This window comes from Syngnathoides biaculeatus, chromosome 4 (genome assembly GCF_019802595.1).
Source record: "Syngnathoides biaculeatus isolate LvHL_M chromosome 4, ASM1980259v1, whole genome shotgun sequence".
NCBI lineage: Eukaryota > Metazoa > Chordata > Actinopteri > Syngnathiformes > Syngnathidae > Syngnathoides > Syngnathoides biaculeatus.
The window spans coordinates 28557774-28574380 of NC_084643.1; the positions used below are offsets into that span (position 1 = coordinate 28557774).

General features: G+C 40.7%; 1 protein-coding gene across 4 annotated transcripts in view; it reads right to left on the bottom strand.

The window, feature by feature from the left end:
• rhobtb4 (Rho related BTB domain containing 4) overlaps positions 1–16607 on the bottom strand; it is a 61687-nt gene that overhangs the window by 23904 nt on the left and 21176 nt on the right. The window contains exon 1 of one of the 4 annotated variants that reach the window (XM_061816757.1): positions 8870–9210. The exons of the other annotated variants lie outside the window; for them this stretch is intronic. Coding sequence (XP_061672741.1) covers positions 8870–8898 — 29 coding nt within the window. The 5' untranslated portion in view covers positions 8899–9210. Of the gene's footprint in view, positions 1–8869; positions 9211–16607 lie in introns of those variants that run through there. 4 annotated transcript variants of the gene reach the window in all.

The window sequence follows — 16607 nt, forward strand, 5'->3', positions numbered from 1 at the left end:
AGTGGTCAATTTATGAAAAATGAGAGTTCGTTTGGTAAAGCTTTCCAAGAGGAATGAGTCATCATTGGGATACTTAAAGCTCTTGCCATGTTGGATCAGTGGTTTCTAATTGTGAGCCAGGCTAGGGAGTTTTTGTCAGGGCACTGAGCGTCACTGACCATAATTTGGAGGACTCTGCCAACTTCTCTACAGAACACATGCAGGGACTGCTGAGCTATTTCTGTTACAGCACCCAGAGAAGGACAGAGAAAGAGATGACGTCTGAACTTGCAGTTTTTTTTCACCTTGCATAGCTAACAGGATATCTAGTTTCCTTGAGCATGCTCAACCACATGTTTCAGAATTGTTTTTGATACACAAGTGAAAATATAGATTTCTTGAAGCTAGGTAAAGAGCAACACAGCAATAGTAAGCAATTTATTCAAACTGATCATGCTCTTTATTGACTTACAGTCAATGAGGAATTCATTAACCATAAATTTGTTATTTGGCTTGTAATCTGTGGTGTAGTATTGCATGGTGTTTTGAATATTTTTGTTTTATCCATAGGAATGGACATTTGACGTCTTTGAAAACATGGGAAAATTGGTAAACAAGTTACCGTTCATTTTAAAAATATGGATGGATCTTAATCTTGTGAAATCCCATTTCATGGATGTAAGACTGATCATCGTGCCTCTGCAGGTTTCAGCAAAGATGTGCACGATATTTTTTTCCCCCAAAATGATTACTTTAAGTCCCTGTAAAGTGAAAATAAATAAGTCTTTTCCATTTGACATGCTGCAGAGAAGACCTTTGTAAACATTCTTTCATTCATCTTCCGGACCGTGGGCAATTTAGAGTCTTCAATTTATGTACCACATATTTTTGGAATTTGGGAGAAAACCAGAGTACCAGGAGAAAACCCACGCAGGTACATGGAGAACATGTAAACTCCACATAGGCGAGGATGATTTGAACCCGGTTCCACAGAACTGTGACCCAGACATACCAACTAGTCATATTTGAATGCTTAAAAAAAGAAACTAAAGTTGTGTATGAGATGAGCTTTCAAAATCTTGGACAATAAGGATGTTTCCACTCAAAACAAAATGGGTGTGTTTGAGTAATGTGTGAAAACTCAGTTTATTGGCAAGTCCACATAATCAACAAAATTCATCTTTGTCAACAGCATAGGCAAATGGAGATCAGATGTACAGCACTATGGATTTTCTATGTTCATACTGAACATCACTGTTGAAATATATATTTATTTTTTCCTCAAGACAGCATTATCATTGTTTATTTGCCCAAACACAAAGCACATTTTGAATGCCAAATTTCTACACACAGGGCCCTTGTACAATTTTTTCTATTGCATAACCATCCCCCGCACACAGCTTTACCGATCCAAAAATCCCTGAAACTTTTTTCAAAGAACCACTCGGTGGACTCAGAAATAGAGCCTATGAAACATTCATAAAAGGCCTCTGCTTGGTATTCCATTGATGTGGTTGTCTTTAGTCCGGCACCAACTGATACGATCAGCTAAAAATGGCACCCATTCACTAGACACACGAGCGACACTACGAGCCCTGATCTGTACATCATGTCGTCACACGTCTCCAACCTGCTTATTAACCAACAACTGCTGCTGTGCTGAAACACCCCACAGACATCCTCATTAACATGAAAAAGCGACACTGATTACATCAGTCAGGTCAGAAGGCAAGACCTTTGTCTATATGAGCTTGAGAAACGAGTCAATTCTCTGAATTAAATATGGTAATAATACAAGTGTCTTTGCAATGTTGGGAATTAGTAATAATTTTCCTTAATGCCTGTCTGGCTGTGACACACACACACACACACTCCATGTAAGGGAGACATGCAGTAATCTGCATTCTATTAACATGTAGCCCCCAGGCTAATTTGAGGTTACAGTGATCTTCACGCTCTAAATGACGATGGCGGTGGGACAGATTTTTCATTGTAGTTGAAGCTCTTTAGAACTAATAAAACAGGGGAACAAAATTTTTGTCGATTTAGGTGTGACACCCTATTTTAACAAATTTTTAGGTGTGGAATCCAAAACTGATCTCAGTTTTTCCTCTAGCATATGATTTTTAATTGTAGATCTGAATTTTCTCAAGATATGATAAATACTGTATTTAACAGATACATACTTGCTTAATACAACTACTGAAAAATACTGACATACAATGAAATACGAAACAAACAGGAATGACTGCAATGTTTATTTTATGCCATGTTTTTCAAAGGATAGTGGATGGCACAAATCCTCAATTCAGCTTTCTGTTTGCAGTTAGTATTGATCTATTGGGAGTTGCCCACATTTCTCACCACACTGTCTCCCTTTCGACCGCACAAACAAGTTGTTGACAACCTCAAGAGAATCCAATTGTAATCACCTGGAAAGTCTTACTACAGCTAATCAGTGAAATTTGAAGAGTTAAAAAAAAAAAAAAAAAAAAAAAAACTTGTCAAACTTTTTGGAATAAGCATGCCTATTTTAGTTTTAATCGGCATAAAAATCTAATATTTTATCCCCAAATTGTTCCCCAGGGTAATGCATGGCTTTAAATAATCAAAGTATTCCCACCATTATCATTTTATAACTCATTGATGCATGAGAATGTGCCATAAAACCTGTACAATGAACCAACCAGCTTCCAAGGATAGTGTCAGCTAAATGAAACCTTTAACTCTGTTTTGAATGACATTTGACCGATGAGCAAATGTCTCATAAATTGAAAGAAAATATAGAGATATGGTATGCGTTAAGATCTCAAACCATTTTTTTAAGATGATCAACTATGACACGTTTCTAAACAATTTTAGTAGAATTGTGGGTGGAGGAACAACTATGAATCTAACCTATCCAATAATCTCACTGTAATAACCACATTCATCCTTAAAAGGAATACATATTAGGTAACAAATTATGACAATGGACAAATGGGACACTACAATTCAATCAAGAGGTAAAATATACTGTAATGCTTTTGCAAAGGTACAGCTTAAATGGCAAACTCTCACTCATCTTGTGTTTCTACTTGAGGTTATAATGACCTTGCATTGTGCCTTGCACTCCCCCCCAAAAAAATATGGTTTATTTCAATATCAGTTATGTTTGAGAAAAGGGTTCTATGTAAGTCAGAAATGACAATGCTCAGTTGACCCATCCGAGTACCTTGACTGGATCTAGCTTACCCTTTTGTACTACTCTTGATATCCAGCATTTTGGCAGCCTTCAGGCAGTAACTCAGTCTGTAAAAACATTGCTGTGAGGACAAGAGAGTTATGTGATCAAGGCGGTAAATGTTGGAGGGAAAAAAAAGTGACGAGCATCGGAGAAGTTTGCTTTCTAAGCAGTGTGAAAGTGCCCTTTGAGAAAGATAAACAGTCTCAAGCTCATGTCAACTCCCTTTGACATGAATACTAGAATGTAATCAATATTTCCGCTCGAACATCCACCGAGATTATGAAAATGCAAAATAGGATGACTTTAGGACTGTACAGATTGTGATGATGTAACACTAAAACATGATTTCAGAAGGAGAAAAAACAAAACAGGAAAAAAAAAAACACCAAAGCCTGAGGTTATGTTATTACCATTCAGTGCTTCCCATGTAAAATCAGATGTGAGAGTGGGATTTTCATAGAGACGAGTCAGGGAGGGAGTATTTGAGTTTTAGGGAGGAGGAGAGGACTGTCACCAAGAATTACAATCAGTCGCCAATGCCACTGGGATCAAAAGTGCAAAACCAACAATAACCAAACATGTTCATGCATGGTAAGAATTTAGCCCTTATCCTAGCTCTTGGACAGAGGAAATAAGAGTGACAAAAGGCCCAAGGACAGGAAGCCTGCAGTTTGCGCATGTTTAGTGCCTGCTGGTTAGTGATAAGCAGCAATATAAGCAGGAGCAGCTGCTGCTGTGGACACACAGTCAAAGGGATCCAGAGCGACCAGTCCATCTGTGGTCCTACATCGGCCAGGGTCACGTGTCGGTCATAAGCCATAACCTAATTATCTCCTCACACATTACTGACATGTAAAGCACCTGCTAGCTGGTCTGTGTTTGAACTGTAAGGAGCTTATGGAGGCTACCACAATTATTTAAAGGGCGAGTTGCGGAAGAAGCTCCCCGGTTATAAGGGTGCAGCAGTGCGGCTCAGAGCAACGGAAAGAGAAGCTGCTAAGCTCAAGTTTCAGTTTTAGCCAATGACCGATTGTGAACTGCACACATTTGTCTAGACTTGATCTGTGTTGCCAATCATCTCCCCTGCACGGTAGCAAAGATGACTGTCTGAATGTACGCAGGAGAAGGAACAGCACAAAGAAAAATCTTTTTGGCTGAACCCAATTGGGGAAACGCAAACGTTTTGCTGTTATATTGAATGCACAAACAGGAGCCTGTGGAGATGCTTCAAGGGAGACATGTCAAAATTAGGGGTAATCACAAATAGTGCCTCGAGTGGTTGGGATACTGCATGCACACCATTTATTTTAATACTCTTATCAACAAGCAGCAATAATGCATTGCATGTCAAATTGTTACATTCAATACAAATATATGGTTTAACGTTCTACGTTAACGTACAAACACGATACAGTTTCAATATTCTGTAATTGCATTATACAATTTTGCACAGAAGAGTAGGTTTCATCCATCAAAATTATAGTTTAGTGCCTCGTCAGCAATGAGTGTGCGCACATCACGGAGAGAAGGTAGAAGGCCTTTTTTTTTTTTTTCTACCTCACAACCAGCCTTGTGCATCAATGGTGCTGATTTCGAGCGCCTTGTTGTCGCAGCAACGATTTTTCTGCAACGAGTAATGGTACATATTCCAGACACAAAGGTTTTGAAGCCTCATTTAATATAATTAGCACTTAAAAATCATTAGGCAGGGGTGTTAATACTCCTCTCTGTGGTGTGCTCAATTATTTGATGACATTTCTTTTCACTTTGCAGCATCTTTAATACGACGTGCAAATGGGAGTGCAAAATGTGTTGAAACAGCCTTTTTTGTCACTTACCTGGTTATCTTTTGGCTCTTACGTTTCTACTTGTTCAGACATTTCATTCATCTGGCTGCTGCTGAGCTTTATCTAGCTGATTCCCAGCTGTGCCCACTCAACCACACCTCCTCTCCCACAGACTAAAACTCCCCCTCCTTCTTTCTTACATTAAGCTATTCTCTCACTCTAATGCTCTATGTGCTACCTCACATCCATCTAACGAAATAGATTTATAAATCGATCTATAGTCCTCACAACTTAGTGAATGACCATGAAGAAGCAGCATTAGACCCATCGCCTACGCACTCCCGCACCCCCTCCCCCTTTCTGTCTGCCTTTCTCTTATGTAACACCTTTTGGGATCCATGGAAGCAAGCCCTTAACCCAAAATGCACCCCATTTTTGGTGCCTTTTGTCTGGGAAGTCATGACCCCAACAGCTCCTCACATTATGATAAAACTCTTGAAATGACCCAACCTTGACTTTGATTTGGAAGCATTGTTGAAGGAAATGGGTGAAACTGTGTTATCACATACATAACCTATTCTTTTTAATTTGGTGTTGAGTGTTTTACTAGCCTTTGTTTGCGTTATCTAGGTGTGAGAGACAGTGAGTGCCAGAGGCACAGCTGGCACAGACTGCTTACATAATTGGGTCTGTAGCCTCTGCTTGGCTCACCCGATGGCTGACGGTAGACCTCAAAGACATGACACAGACATGCAAGCCTGCATGCCGACCCATAATCGGCTCGCCCACTGCTGAGGGTGCTGGTGTGCATACACACACACACACACACACAAAAATAAAAATAAATAAAAAATTAAAAAAAAATCGGCTGTGAAAAATGCACACATTTCAATGAACGACAGTGTCAACCTTCGTGTTCTCCTCTCATTGCTGCAACAATACTAAGCTACTCTTTATGCCCTCCTTTCTTGTCCTTAACTGACCATGTTTCCCACCTACTCCTTGGCCACCTCTCAGTTTGTTCCTCTTTACAACAACTGTTGCACAAAATGCTGTGTTAACTATATTACCATTGCACTTTTAGTATCAACACGCAGAGTGTTTGTTGTGCCCCACCTTCCTGAATTTTCATATATTGTTGATGAGACCTTTACCAAGTTTATTCACAAGCAAAAAAAAAAAATAAAAAAAAATCTACCTAAATAAACAGTTCTTGATGATTAAAATGCAAATGCTTCATATTTTAAAATTTAAAGACAACCGAACAGTAACACCACTTAATTTAATGTTTGAAGTGTTTTTTTTTTTTTTTTTTTTAATTCATAATCCAGTGATTATTTCGCATACTGCTAGAGGAAGCCGGCATACAGTACCACTTGTGGAACCCGTAGCATACTTTGAGAATCTTTGATTGAGAGTCTTTGATGAACGTCACATGCACCCATAACATGGAATGGAGACCAAACCAGGCAGCACGATGGACAACTGGTTAGCACATCTGCCCCACAGTTCGGAGGACCAAGGTTTAAATCCCTGTCTCCACCTGTGTGGAGTTTGCATGTTTTCCTCGTCCCTGTGTGGGTTTTCTCTGGGTACTCTGGTTTCCTCTCACATCCCCAAAAACTGTGGGGTAGATTAAATGAAAATTAAATTGCCTGTAGGTGAGAATTCAAGTGCCAATAGTTGCTTGTTTCCATGTGCCTTGGGATTGGCTGGCGACCATTTCAGTGTTACCCTCCCTCTCGTCCAGAAATTGTTGAAATAATTGCTCCAACGTGCTTGTCATCCTAGTGAGGATCATTTTGGAATGTTAGTCATTAAAAATGGACAATGCAGCTGGCACTTAATTGAGACACAGTGCCTCATGGAGCAGAGGTTACCATATTGGGGTAAATGGGACAGTTGGTGGCCAACTGGCAACAAATGTGGCCTGTGACTGACCAGCATAGACACTCACAGCTAGAGCGATTTTAAACAAGACGCCTAACTGGCCAGTTGCTCCACGGGCACTTAAGAATGCATTAAAGAAGCTAACGAGGGAGCTAGTTTTTCCCCTTACCAAACCACTCTCTATGTATCCCTACTCCAACAAGGCACGTTCATTCAAAATATGACTTTAGCATTAAATAAAACATGCGCTCCATTTATTTATAGGTTACCTTCCACTTTGACATTGATACGGGCACATCCACACAGTTATCTAAATGCAGGGATCCAGAGTTGTGGCTGGTCTGTGCCAGCTCAAGACATTCACACACTTGTGTCACTGAGCATTGCGCTACACATGACTGCATTAAGAAGTTCACCCATACAGGCAGTGGGAAAGTTTTGGTATTTTCAAAAAGCAAACAGACATGCCTCAATCGTGGGTAGATTATGCAGCAAGGGACCCTACAGCTCAGTGGTCAGAGCATTGGTTTGGTAAACCAGGGGTCGTGAGTTCGTTTCTGGGGTTGTGTCAGAAAGGGCATCCCCCATAAAAACTGTGCCAAACAAATAGGAGCGTTCATCTGAGATGACGTGCTGTGGCGACCCCTAACGGGACAAGCCGAAAGAATGTAGTACTTCTCAATATTATGCAGCACTTGTCCTCGACCCTGCAAACAAAAACCCTACTGGCTTGTAGTGAAAATATTGTTAAATACATTAAAATAATACACCGACAGTGTCCACCAAAAATGAGCATTAGTTTTAGAAGGATGGAATTTGTGATTCTTGTATTGGACATCATTATTTGTGTATCCTAACCTTTACTGAGCGAGGCACATTCTTTAGTAAATAAATCTCAAAGCGCAGCAACAAACTAAAAAAAAATAAAGAACGTCATAATATTATTACATAAGTGAACTGCCATCTAGTGGAAAAAGAACAATTGTTCTGCCTATCACGATAAGTCATTGGTATAGATAGACGAATAAATATACATTGTGTGTATTGAATACTTTTTAGACCAATCCCACGCCACACCTAATTATCTCTCACAGAAGACCACTCCTCGTAAAAATAAGATTATGTGCAAATATTATCATAGGTCAAAAGATAAAGACTGCAAAATATGAATGCGCTATTTCCACAAAAACCTAATGTGAATATGATGGACAATCTGTTGTTTTGTTCTTGCAGTTTTATTAGATGCATTTGATTCAGTTCAGGATTCACGCCCTGCAGACATCACCGTGTCACCTGTGTAACACAAACCCTCACCTGACGTCACAGCCACAGGATAAGCATTACCCCGGTGCGCGTGGGCGCGGACCTGCTGTCAAATTCACAATTTCCCTGCAGAAAACCGGATGTCATCGTCAAATCACAACCGGGCGGGCGCGCGCACCCCACTCCTGAGATCACACTTAATGAATGAAGCACCCTCTCCCATTCATAAGCACCTGACTCATTCATGTTTTCTGGGAGAAACACATCTTGGGGGTGCAAAGAGCAAAAAAAAAAAAAAAAAAAAAAAAAAAAAAAAAAAAAAAAAAAAACGTTCAAAATTGAAAGAGCAGCACGTGCAAATACAAGGTAGATATCATCCCCAGAAAGATGCAGCTAATAAATCTTGCATAACACGCCAAACCCATCCAATGCACTAAAACACGTAACACCTTAGTTACAGAAGGCGGGGCAACAATAATCCCACCACTGTAAACATATTAAACATTAAAACGTGAGGCATCGCGTGGGGGAGGGGGTGGGGGATTAGTGACGAAATGAACACAGCATAAAGTATAACTGCACATACACACAAAAAGGAGTCAGCACAGCACGAAAAGAATGGTGTCAACTTTTAGGAGCAAAAGAAGGAAATCGGTGGGATGGAATTGAGAGCATGTGGCTGTGGTTGTTTTTGTTTTGTGGAGAAGGTGAAAGGGCTCCCTACCTTCCGACGGTTCCAGAATTGACCCACATGCCACTCTGCTGGTGTGCCGGTCTCGCAAACCAGGCAAGGACACGCGGGGAAGAACAAATAGGTGGTCGTGTTAAGGTCCACTTGACACAAAGAACATGGATCTGCAAGGGGACAAAAAGGACCTCTGCCCTCTCACACACACCCTCTTTTCCAGCTTCCCGTGGCCGCCTTTTCAGTGCCTCGCGAACCTCGTTTCACTTTAAATCATCCACTGGTGATAAAAGACACCCGATATAACACTTTTATGGGTTGCAATGTACACATTTACCGGTCCAGACACTCGGTTCCAGTCTGAGCCACCTCCTTTTTCTGTTGTTGTTTCCCCAGCTGATTTCATCAAAGGACACGCCCCCGTGTAATGACGTCACGGCACTACTCACCCAACTCCTGCTGTGGGGCGTTCAAGTGCACTCAGAAAAAAAATAAACACATTGGATTGAATGTGATCTTTCACCATGCACAACTAAACACGCTAGACAAAAAATTATATCTGCAAGATTTTGTTCAGCGCAGGTTTATTTTTAAAATATATATTTCATATCATTGTAAGCTACAAAACACACAAATTAAAATTTATTAATCTTTTGTGTGCACCTGTTACAAACCCCAATGCCAATGAAGTAAATAAAAATGCAATGATTGGCAAATCATTTCTATCATACAGTTCATGTTCAAACTGAGCTTTTTGATTTTTTTTTTTTTTGCACATATTCTCTCATTTGAAATGTGATGCCTGTAACACGTTTCCCAAAAACTGTGACAGCCACAACAAAAGACATCTGTTTGCAACTTTCCATAGGTGATCAGGTTAACTGGAAACAAGTGAGTGTCATGTGGCATAAAAAGAGCATCCCCAAAAGGCTCAGTTGTTCACAAGCAAGGATGGGGCAAGTTTCAACATTTTGGGAATAATTGCACGAGCATATAGACTAAGAACAATGTTTCTCAACATACAATTGCAAGGAACTTGAGAATTTCATCAGCTATGCTCCGTAATATAATCAAAGGATTCAGAGAATCTGGAGAAATCCATGAAGATAAACAACAAGGTCGTTGATTGCCTTTGACCCCTCTAGTGGGACAGCATTAAAAACCACCATCATTGCGTGAAGGATATTGCCACATGGGCTCAGAAACACTTCCGATAACCAGTCAACGACTATGCAAAATGAAAGCCGTAAAATCAATACCACCTAGAAATGCCAACAACTTCTCCGGGCCTGAACTCAGATCTGAGATGGACTGAAACAAAGTGGAAGTGGAAAAGCATGTTCTGGACTGACAAGTTCACATTTCATGACTTTTATTACTCATGGACGTAGTGTTCTCCGGGCCAAAAGGGAAAAGGAACATCCAGATTGTTATCAGTGCAAAATTCAAGTGTATGGTATTAGTAACTTGAATATCTATCTGTGACAGTACCATTAGTGCTGAAAGGTACATCCACATTTAGAAACAATATGTGCTGCCATCCAAGCAGTGTCCGTGCTGATTTCAGCAAGTCTATGCCAAGCCATAGTCTGCATGCATTATACAACAGTGTGGCTTTGTAATAAAAGAGTGCCAGTGCTAGATTGGCCTGCCAGGGATCCAGACCTGTCTAAGATTGAAAATGTGTGGCGTGTTTTGAAGCACAAAAAAGACCCCAGACTGCTGAGGAACTTTAAGTTGGAGTGTTTATGCAGCATGAATGGGGAAGAATTCCACCTACAAAGATTTAACAATCGATATCCTCAGTTCCAACACACTTGTGTCCTTTACTAGGAAAAGTGATGTAACACAGTGGTAAACATGTGACCGTCTCAGCTTTCTTGAATGTGTTCCAGGTGTAAAATTTTCAAATGACAGAATATTAGCAAAAATAAATATTAAATAACGTCACATCACTGGAATTGGGTATTATAAAACTCGGAATTTTCCCAGCCTGCTTGTCCTGCTATTCAGTCATACAGTATGGTAGTAAAAGTCAATACAATGTAATGAAGTGGGGCGGGGGGGCATTTTTATATTTAAAGTACATGATGCAGGTTGCTTTGTTCAGACAGGTTTCCCAAGCCCACCTCACCCAACCCCCCCTTGCCCCAAGGTAGTTGTCAGTCACTTTATTTTGTGATGGAATTTGCGGTGAAATTCCTCTCAATGTTCAACTGAAACATTGTGACCCCCTGTGCTGTGAAAGACTGAAGACGGACATCTACTGGCATGTGCTGGTACTGAGCTCTGAAAACAAAGGACACAATCTACTCCCTCACACGGAAATGATGTCAACACATTGTTCAAGGGCACAGTACCAGGAATGTGTTTGACTGTGCCATAAACTGAACTGCAAATATCTGCTTCTTGCAGGTGGGCTCAGAGCCAAGAGTGAAATTCTATATTTGACCTGTTAATGATGCCTGCTCCAGCTCATGAGACAGCACCCCCCCTCAATAAAAAAATGAAAAAAATACTACAGACACTACCAATTGATTATTATATCATTCACAAGTCCATTTCCACATCCAACGTCTCCCTTTATTCTTCATCTTACATTTTAAATAATTATACAGCTACATGTCCTACTTTGTGTGGGAATATATTTGGGAAATTGCAACAAAGCTAGGGCTGTAGTAAAAGTTTTAAAATCCCAAATACCTCTTGAGCACCCCCTAAAGTTTTTTTTCACCTATTCCTCCATCTTGCAATTCAAATATAACATGAAGCTAGATTTATAGAGTGATTATGTTGGTGTCTTTGTTGTAATTGCTCTGAAGTAGTGTCTCTCAGCACACGCAACACTGTTAAGGAAGACCTTTTTAGCCATCTAGACGGAGAGAGAAAATGTGACCTGTGGCTCAGGAGAAATCACGAAGTGATTATCTTTGAGCATGGGTACACCTCAAGGACTGCAAGTCCTCTCCTCTGTTTTTCACATTTTCTCAATGATATAATCTTAATTGAGTGTCACTAAAACTCATGGAACAGTGCTTCTCAAATGATCAGAAAGACACTTTTATTTTAAGGCTAAGTTTCTTCTTGACTGTTAGCATAGCAGCTAATATAACTAGCATATATGCTTGAGAAGAGGAAAAAAAACACTAGCACTGATTTGCAACACTTACTGTAGTTTGACTAATACTAAAATTCAATTAGTATTCAGACAAAGTTTAATTTTAGTATTTAATTGTAAAAGAGCTACCCTCGTGAGTATAAGCAGCTCAGAAGATGGATGGATGTAAAAGATCTATATGCTACCTGCTTTCGTTGTGAACAAAGAATTATAAAAAAAAAAAAAAATGGGCAATTTAAAAAAGAAGGGGGATGTTCAGAGCTGTGGGAACTATAGAGGAATAAAGATGATGAGCCACACACTGAAGTTATGGGAAAGAGTAGTGGAGGCTAGACTCAGGACAGAAGTAAATATCTGTGAGCAACAGCATGGTTTCATGCCTAGAAAGTGTACCACAGATGCATTATTTGCCTTGAGGATGCTCATGAAAAAGTACAGAGGTCAGAAGGAGCTACATTGTGTCTTTGTAGACCTAAAGAAAGCCTATGACAGAGTACCAAGAGAGGAACTGTGGTAGTGCATGCGCAAGTCTGGTGTGGCGGAGAAATATGTTAGAATAGTACAGGACATGTATGAGGGCAGCAGAACAGCGGTGAGATGTGCTGTAGGTGTGTCAGAAGAATTTAAGGTGGAGGTGGGAGTGCATCAGGGATCCGCGCTGAGCCCTTTCCTGTTTGCGGGAGTAATGGATAGACTGACAGATGACGTTAGACTCGAATCCCCTTGGACTCTGATGTTCGCAGATGATATTGTGATCAGCAGTGAAAGCAGGGATCAGGCGGAGGAACAATTACCAAGATGGAGGCATACACTGGAAAGGAGAGGAATGAAGATTAGCCAAAGTAAAACTGAATATATGTGCATGAATGTGAGGGGCGGAGGAGGAGGAGTGAAGCTCCAGGGAGAAGAGATAGCGAAGGTGGATGACTTCAAATACTTGGGGTCAACAATACAGAGCAATACAGAGTGTGGTAAAGAAGTGAAGAAACGGGTCCAAGCGGGGTGGAACAGTTGGCGGAAGGCATCTGATGTCCTATGTGACAGAAGAGTCTCCGCTGGGATGAAGGGCAAAGTTTATAAACAGTGGTGAGGCTGGCCATGATGTACGGATTGGAGACGGTGCCACTGAAGAAACAACAGAAAGCAGAACTTGAGGTAGCAGAAATGAAGATGTTGAGGTTCTTGCTCGGAGTGAACAGGTTGGATAGGATTAGAAATGAGCTCATTAGAGGGACAGGCAAGGTTGGCTGTTTTGGAGACAAGGTTAGAAAGAGCAGACTTTGTTGGTTTGGACATGTTCAGAGGAGAGAGAGTGAGTATATTGGTAGAAGGGTGCTGATGATGGAGCTGGCAGGCAAAAGAGCAAGAGGAAGACCAAAGAAAAGGTTGATGGATGCTGTGAGGGACCACATGAGGACAGTGGGTGCTAGAGAGGAAGATGCACGAGATAGGCTTAGATGGAAAAAGATGACACGCTGTGGCGACCCCTAACAGGACAAGCCCAAAGGAAAAGAAGAAGAAGAAGGGAAATTAAAAAAAAAAAAAATTGGTTGGTGCCAAAGTTGTTCTCCATTTCTAGAATTCCCTGTTTTTATTTAGGAAAATAGAAGGAGGCATGGTGGATCAGCTGGAAAGTGTTGGCTTCACAGTTCTGAGGCAGAGGGTTCAACCCCGGCCCCGCCTGTGTGGAGTTTGCCTGTGTGGGTTTTCTCCAGGCACTCCGGTTTCCTCCCACATCCCATAAACATGCAACATTAATTGGACATTCTAAATTGCCCCTAGGTGTGATTGTGACTGCGGCTGTTTGTCTCTATGTGTCCTTCGATTGTCTGGCAACCAGTTCAGGGTGTACCCCACCTCCTGTCCATTGACAGCTGGGATAGTCTCCAGCACACCCGCGACCATTGTGAGGATAAGCAACTAAGAAAATGGATGGATGGAAAATAGAAGCATGTTTTTATTTTATTATCTGAACTGGATAGGACACCCAGCTAGGTGTGTCAGAGCCTTGTATGTTTCAACACTCTCTTTTCCCTTAAAAATATTTCAACACCCACACTTTATCACAACAATGGTGGAAGTGGGTGTTTAGAAATCCTCACATTTCCTCGTGAAAGGGTTAAACACCCACAATTTTGCTGCTGTTATCACTCAACAAGCACCAACCACCACCACCCCAACTAAATGTGGCTCACAATGAACAGAATGAAAGCGTTTTTGTGTGTGTGTTTTGTTTTTTAGATGTGACCAGTTTGGTCTTTGGCGGCCTGAGAAAACAGAGCCCCCCCTGACCCGGCTGGCACGGGCAGAAAGAAGCAGCATGAAAGATGGTGTGGAATGCCATGGGATAAAGTAGGGCTTCCAGACCGCTGCCATTGCAAGGGCTTAGAAATGTTAAGAGTCTGCCCCCCTTTGTTTGGACACTTGTGAGAAAACTATCAAGCAGCCCAGTCCGATGGGACATCTGGCCTTTTCAGCCACGGCGCTACAAAAACAGTGGAATGCGCACATGCGATTTTGAACTTTCTGCCTCTTTTATGCTCCGTGCGGGGAGTTTGCTCCCGTCGAGCTCAAGTCTTCAACAAGGTGTGTCCTTTCGATTAGGTGAATGTATAAAATCCCTCCAGGCACAACCTCAGAACATTTTTGGCAGCAGTGACCAGCATGTGGTAATTTAAATGAAGTTGTTCACAACTCTTTACACAAAGTATTTTTTTTTCTTATTTTGGTGAAACGACTATACATTTTTTTTGTGTTTGTCAAGCTTTTTTGCTTTAACACATTTTTAGATTTTAAGACTGCCAGCATATAGTATTAAAACTGAAAATATTAAATCCTTAAAACCGGTGATGCACTGGCATGACTAAGATAATATCCAAATGTGCATGCACTTAATAAAATGCTCAAATACTATGATACTACTTTACAATGGTCCACTTTGGTTGTCCTGCAACAAGTTTCATTTTAAAACTATTTAAAAATACCTTGTGTTACTACTGTATATTCTAGTTAAATGTGTGGAGAGACAAAGATGTAGTTGGATGTTAAAATGTCAATAATGATGAGTTGTTACTTACTTATTAAAATGTTATATTTGAGTGAAATATATTCCATGCTCAGGAAAAGTTTGTGTTTCTCTGAAGAATATTTAATGAGAATAAAACCATCACGATGACAAGACGAAATGGCATCATCAAGTATCGATACTTGGAATTGGAGAGTGTAAATGTAAATACCTGCACATGTACTGGGTGAGAAAAAAAGTGGTGTCCAAGCATCACTGCTTAAAACACAACCTGCACAATTAGTAAATCTGTTATTATACAGACATGTTGACCCTGGAAGTATTTATTGATACTTCTCCCATTTGCTAAAGAACACAGTTTCCAAATTGGAAGTTGACCAGAATCCCAAAATGGATTCGACCTCATCAGTTGCACTGTATACTGTATAGCCGACATGCAGAACTGGACACACAGAGTGAAGGGGCTCCACATAGATCACTTCGATGCTGCTTGGGAAGGGAGCTAGAAACCCTGATTGTTAGTATTTTGGGGGCCCATGCAGGAATTTAATGAGTGCTCTTTATACACTTGATGTACTGCCATCTGAGACCTTTTCCACCAACTGGCCGAAAATCAACTAATAAAGCATAGAGGAGCTCCGGATACAAATGGACCACTTCACTCTCATCTCAACTCATGTCATTGCCTCCATTGATTCCATACCCAATTGGCCTGCAGTAGTCTGAAAGTTGTCCAAACAGTCAACTTCTCAGAATACACGTTTCCAAATAAAAGACACTCTCCACGCACGCACTGAATGAGGAGAAGAAAAATGTGTACATGTATACGAACCTTGTGCACTGACACAAGTAGGTCAGAGCTGCAGCAGGTCTTCAAAACAGTCCCAGCACCGTGTTAGTGATAACAGTATCAAGGATTAAATTCTAATACACAGAATAACGCAAACTACAAAACTTATCGCCAACATGTTCCACGTAATGTTTTGTAGTTTGTGTTGCTGTAGTTTGAGATAATTTGCCCCTTTGTTCTGCTAGTACATGTGTATGAGTGTTGTAGTTTTTAGACAGAAGACACTGGAATTTCAATGTCTTCCCCTGGCCAAGAGGGTCAGAGTTCAAGATTATGAGTGAAATGAGTGAAGGGCAACACAAAAGATGTGATCTTGTGGGAAACATTGATACTGGCATTCCAAAAATATGCACATCTGTTGCAATGTCAGAATCTCTATCCTTTCCTCTTAATCTCTCTCAAACACAAACACCAACATTGAGTTGCTGGGAGAGGTACATTTCAGACTGGCCACGCTGGCAGGAAGCAAAGTGTTTTGTAACGGCTGGCCTATTTGGCAATTGGTGATGAGTGCGAGTTTAAGTGGAAAAACATTGGAGGCTCGATAAGGCCTGGGAGAAAGTAGCAGAAGAGAAGATACTTTTGGTGACTTGTTATGTTATCTGTAGATTGTCCTATCTTGTGTGTAGCCAGATGTTGTTTCCTCATTATAACTTAATGAAGATATATCGCCGCGTTATCTTATTCTAGACACACCAAAAAAAAAAAAAAAAAACAGGGTGCAGTAAGTGTCAGTGAGCTCCTGAAAGGACCATTTGTTCGGATTTGATTCTTTGTTGTGAGG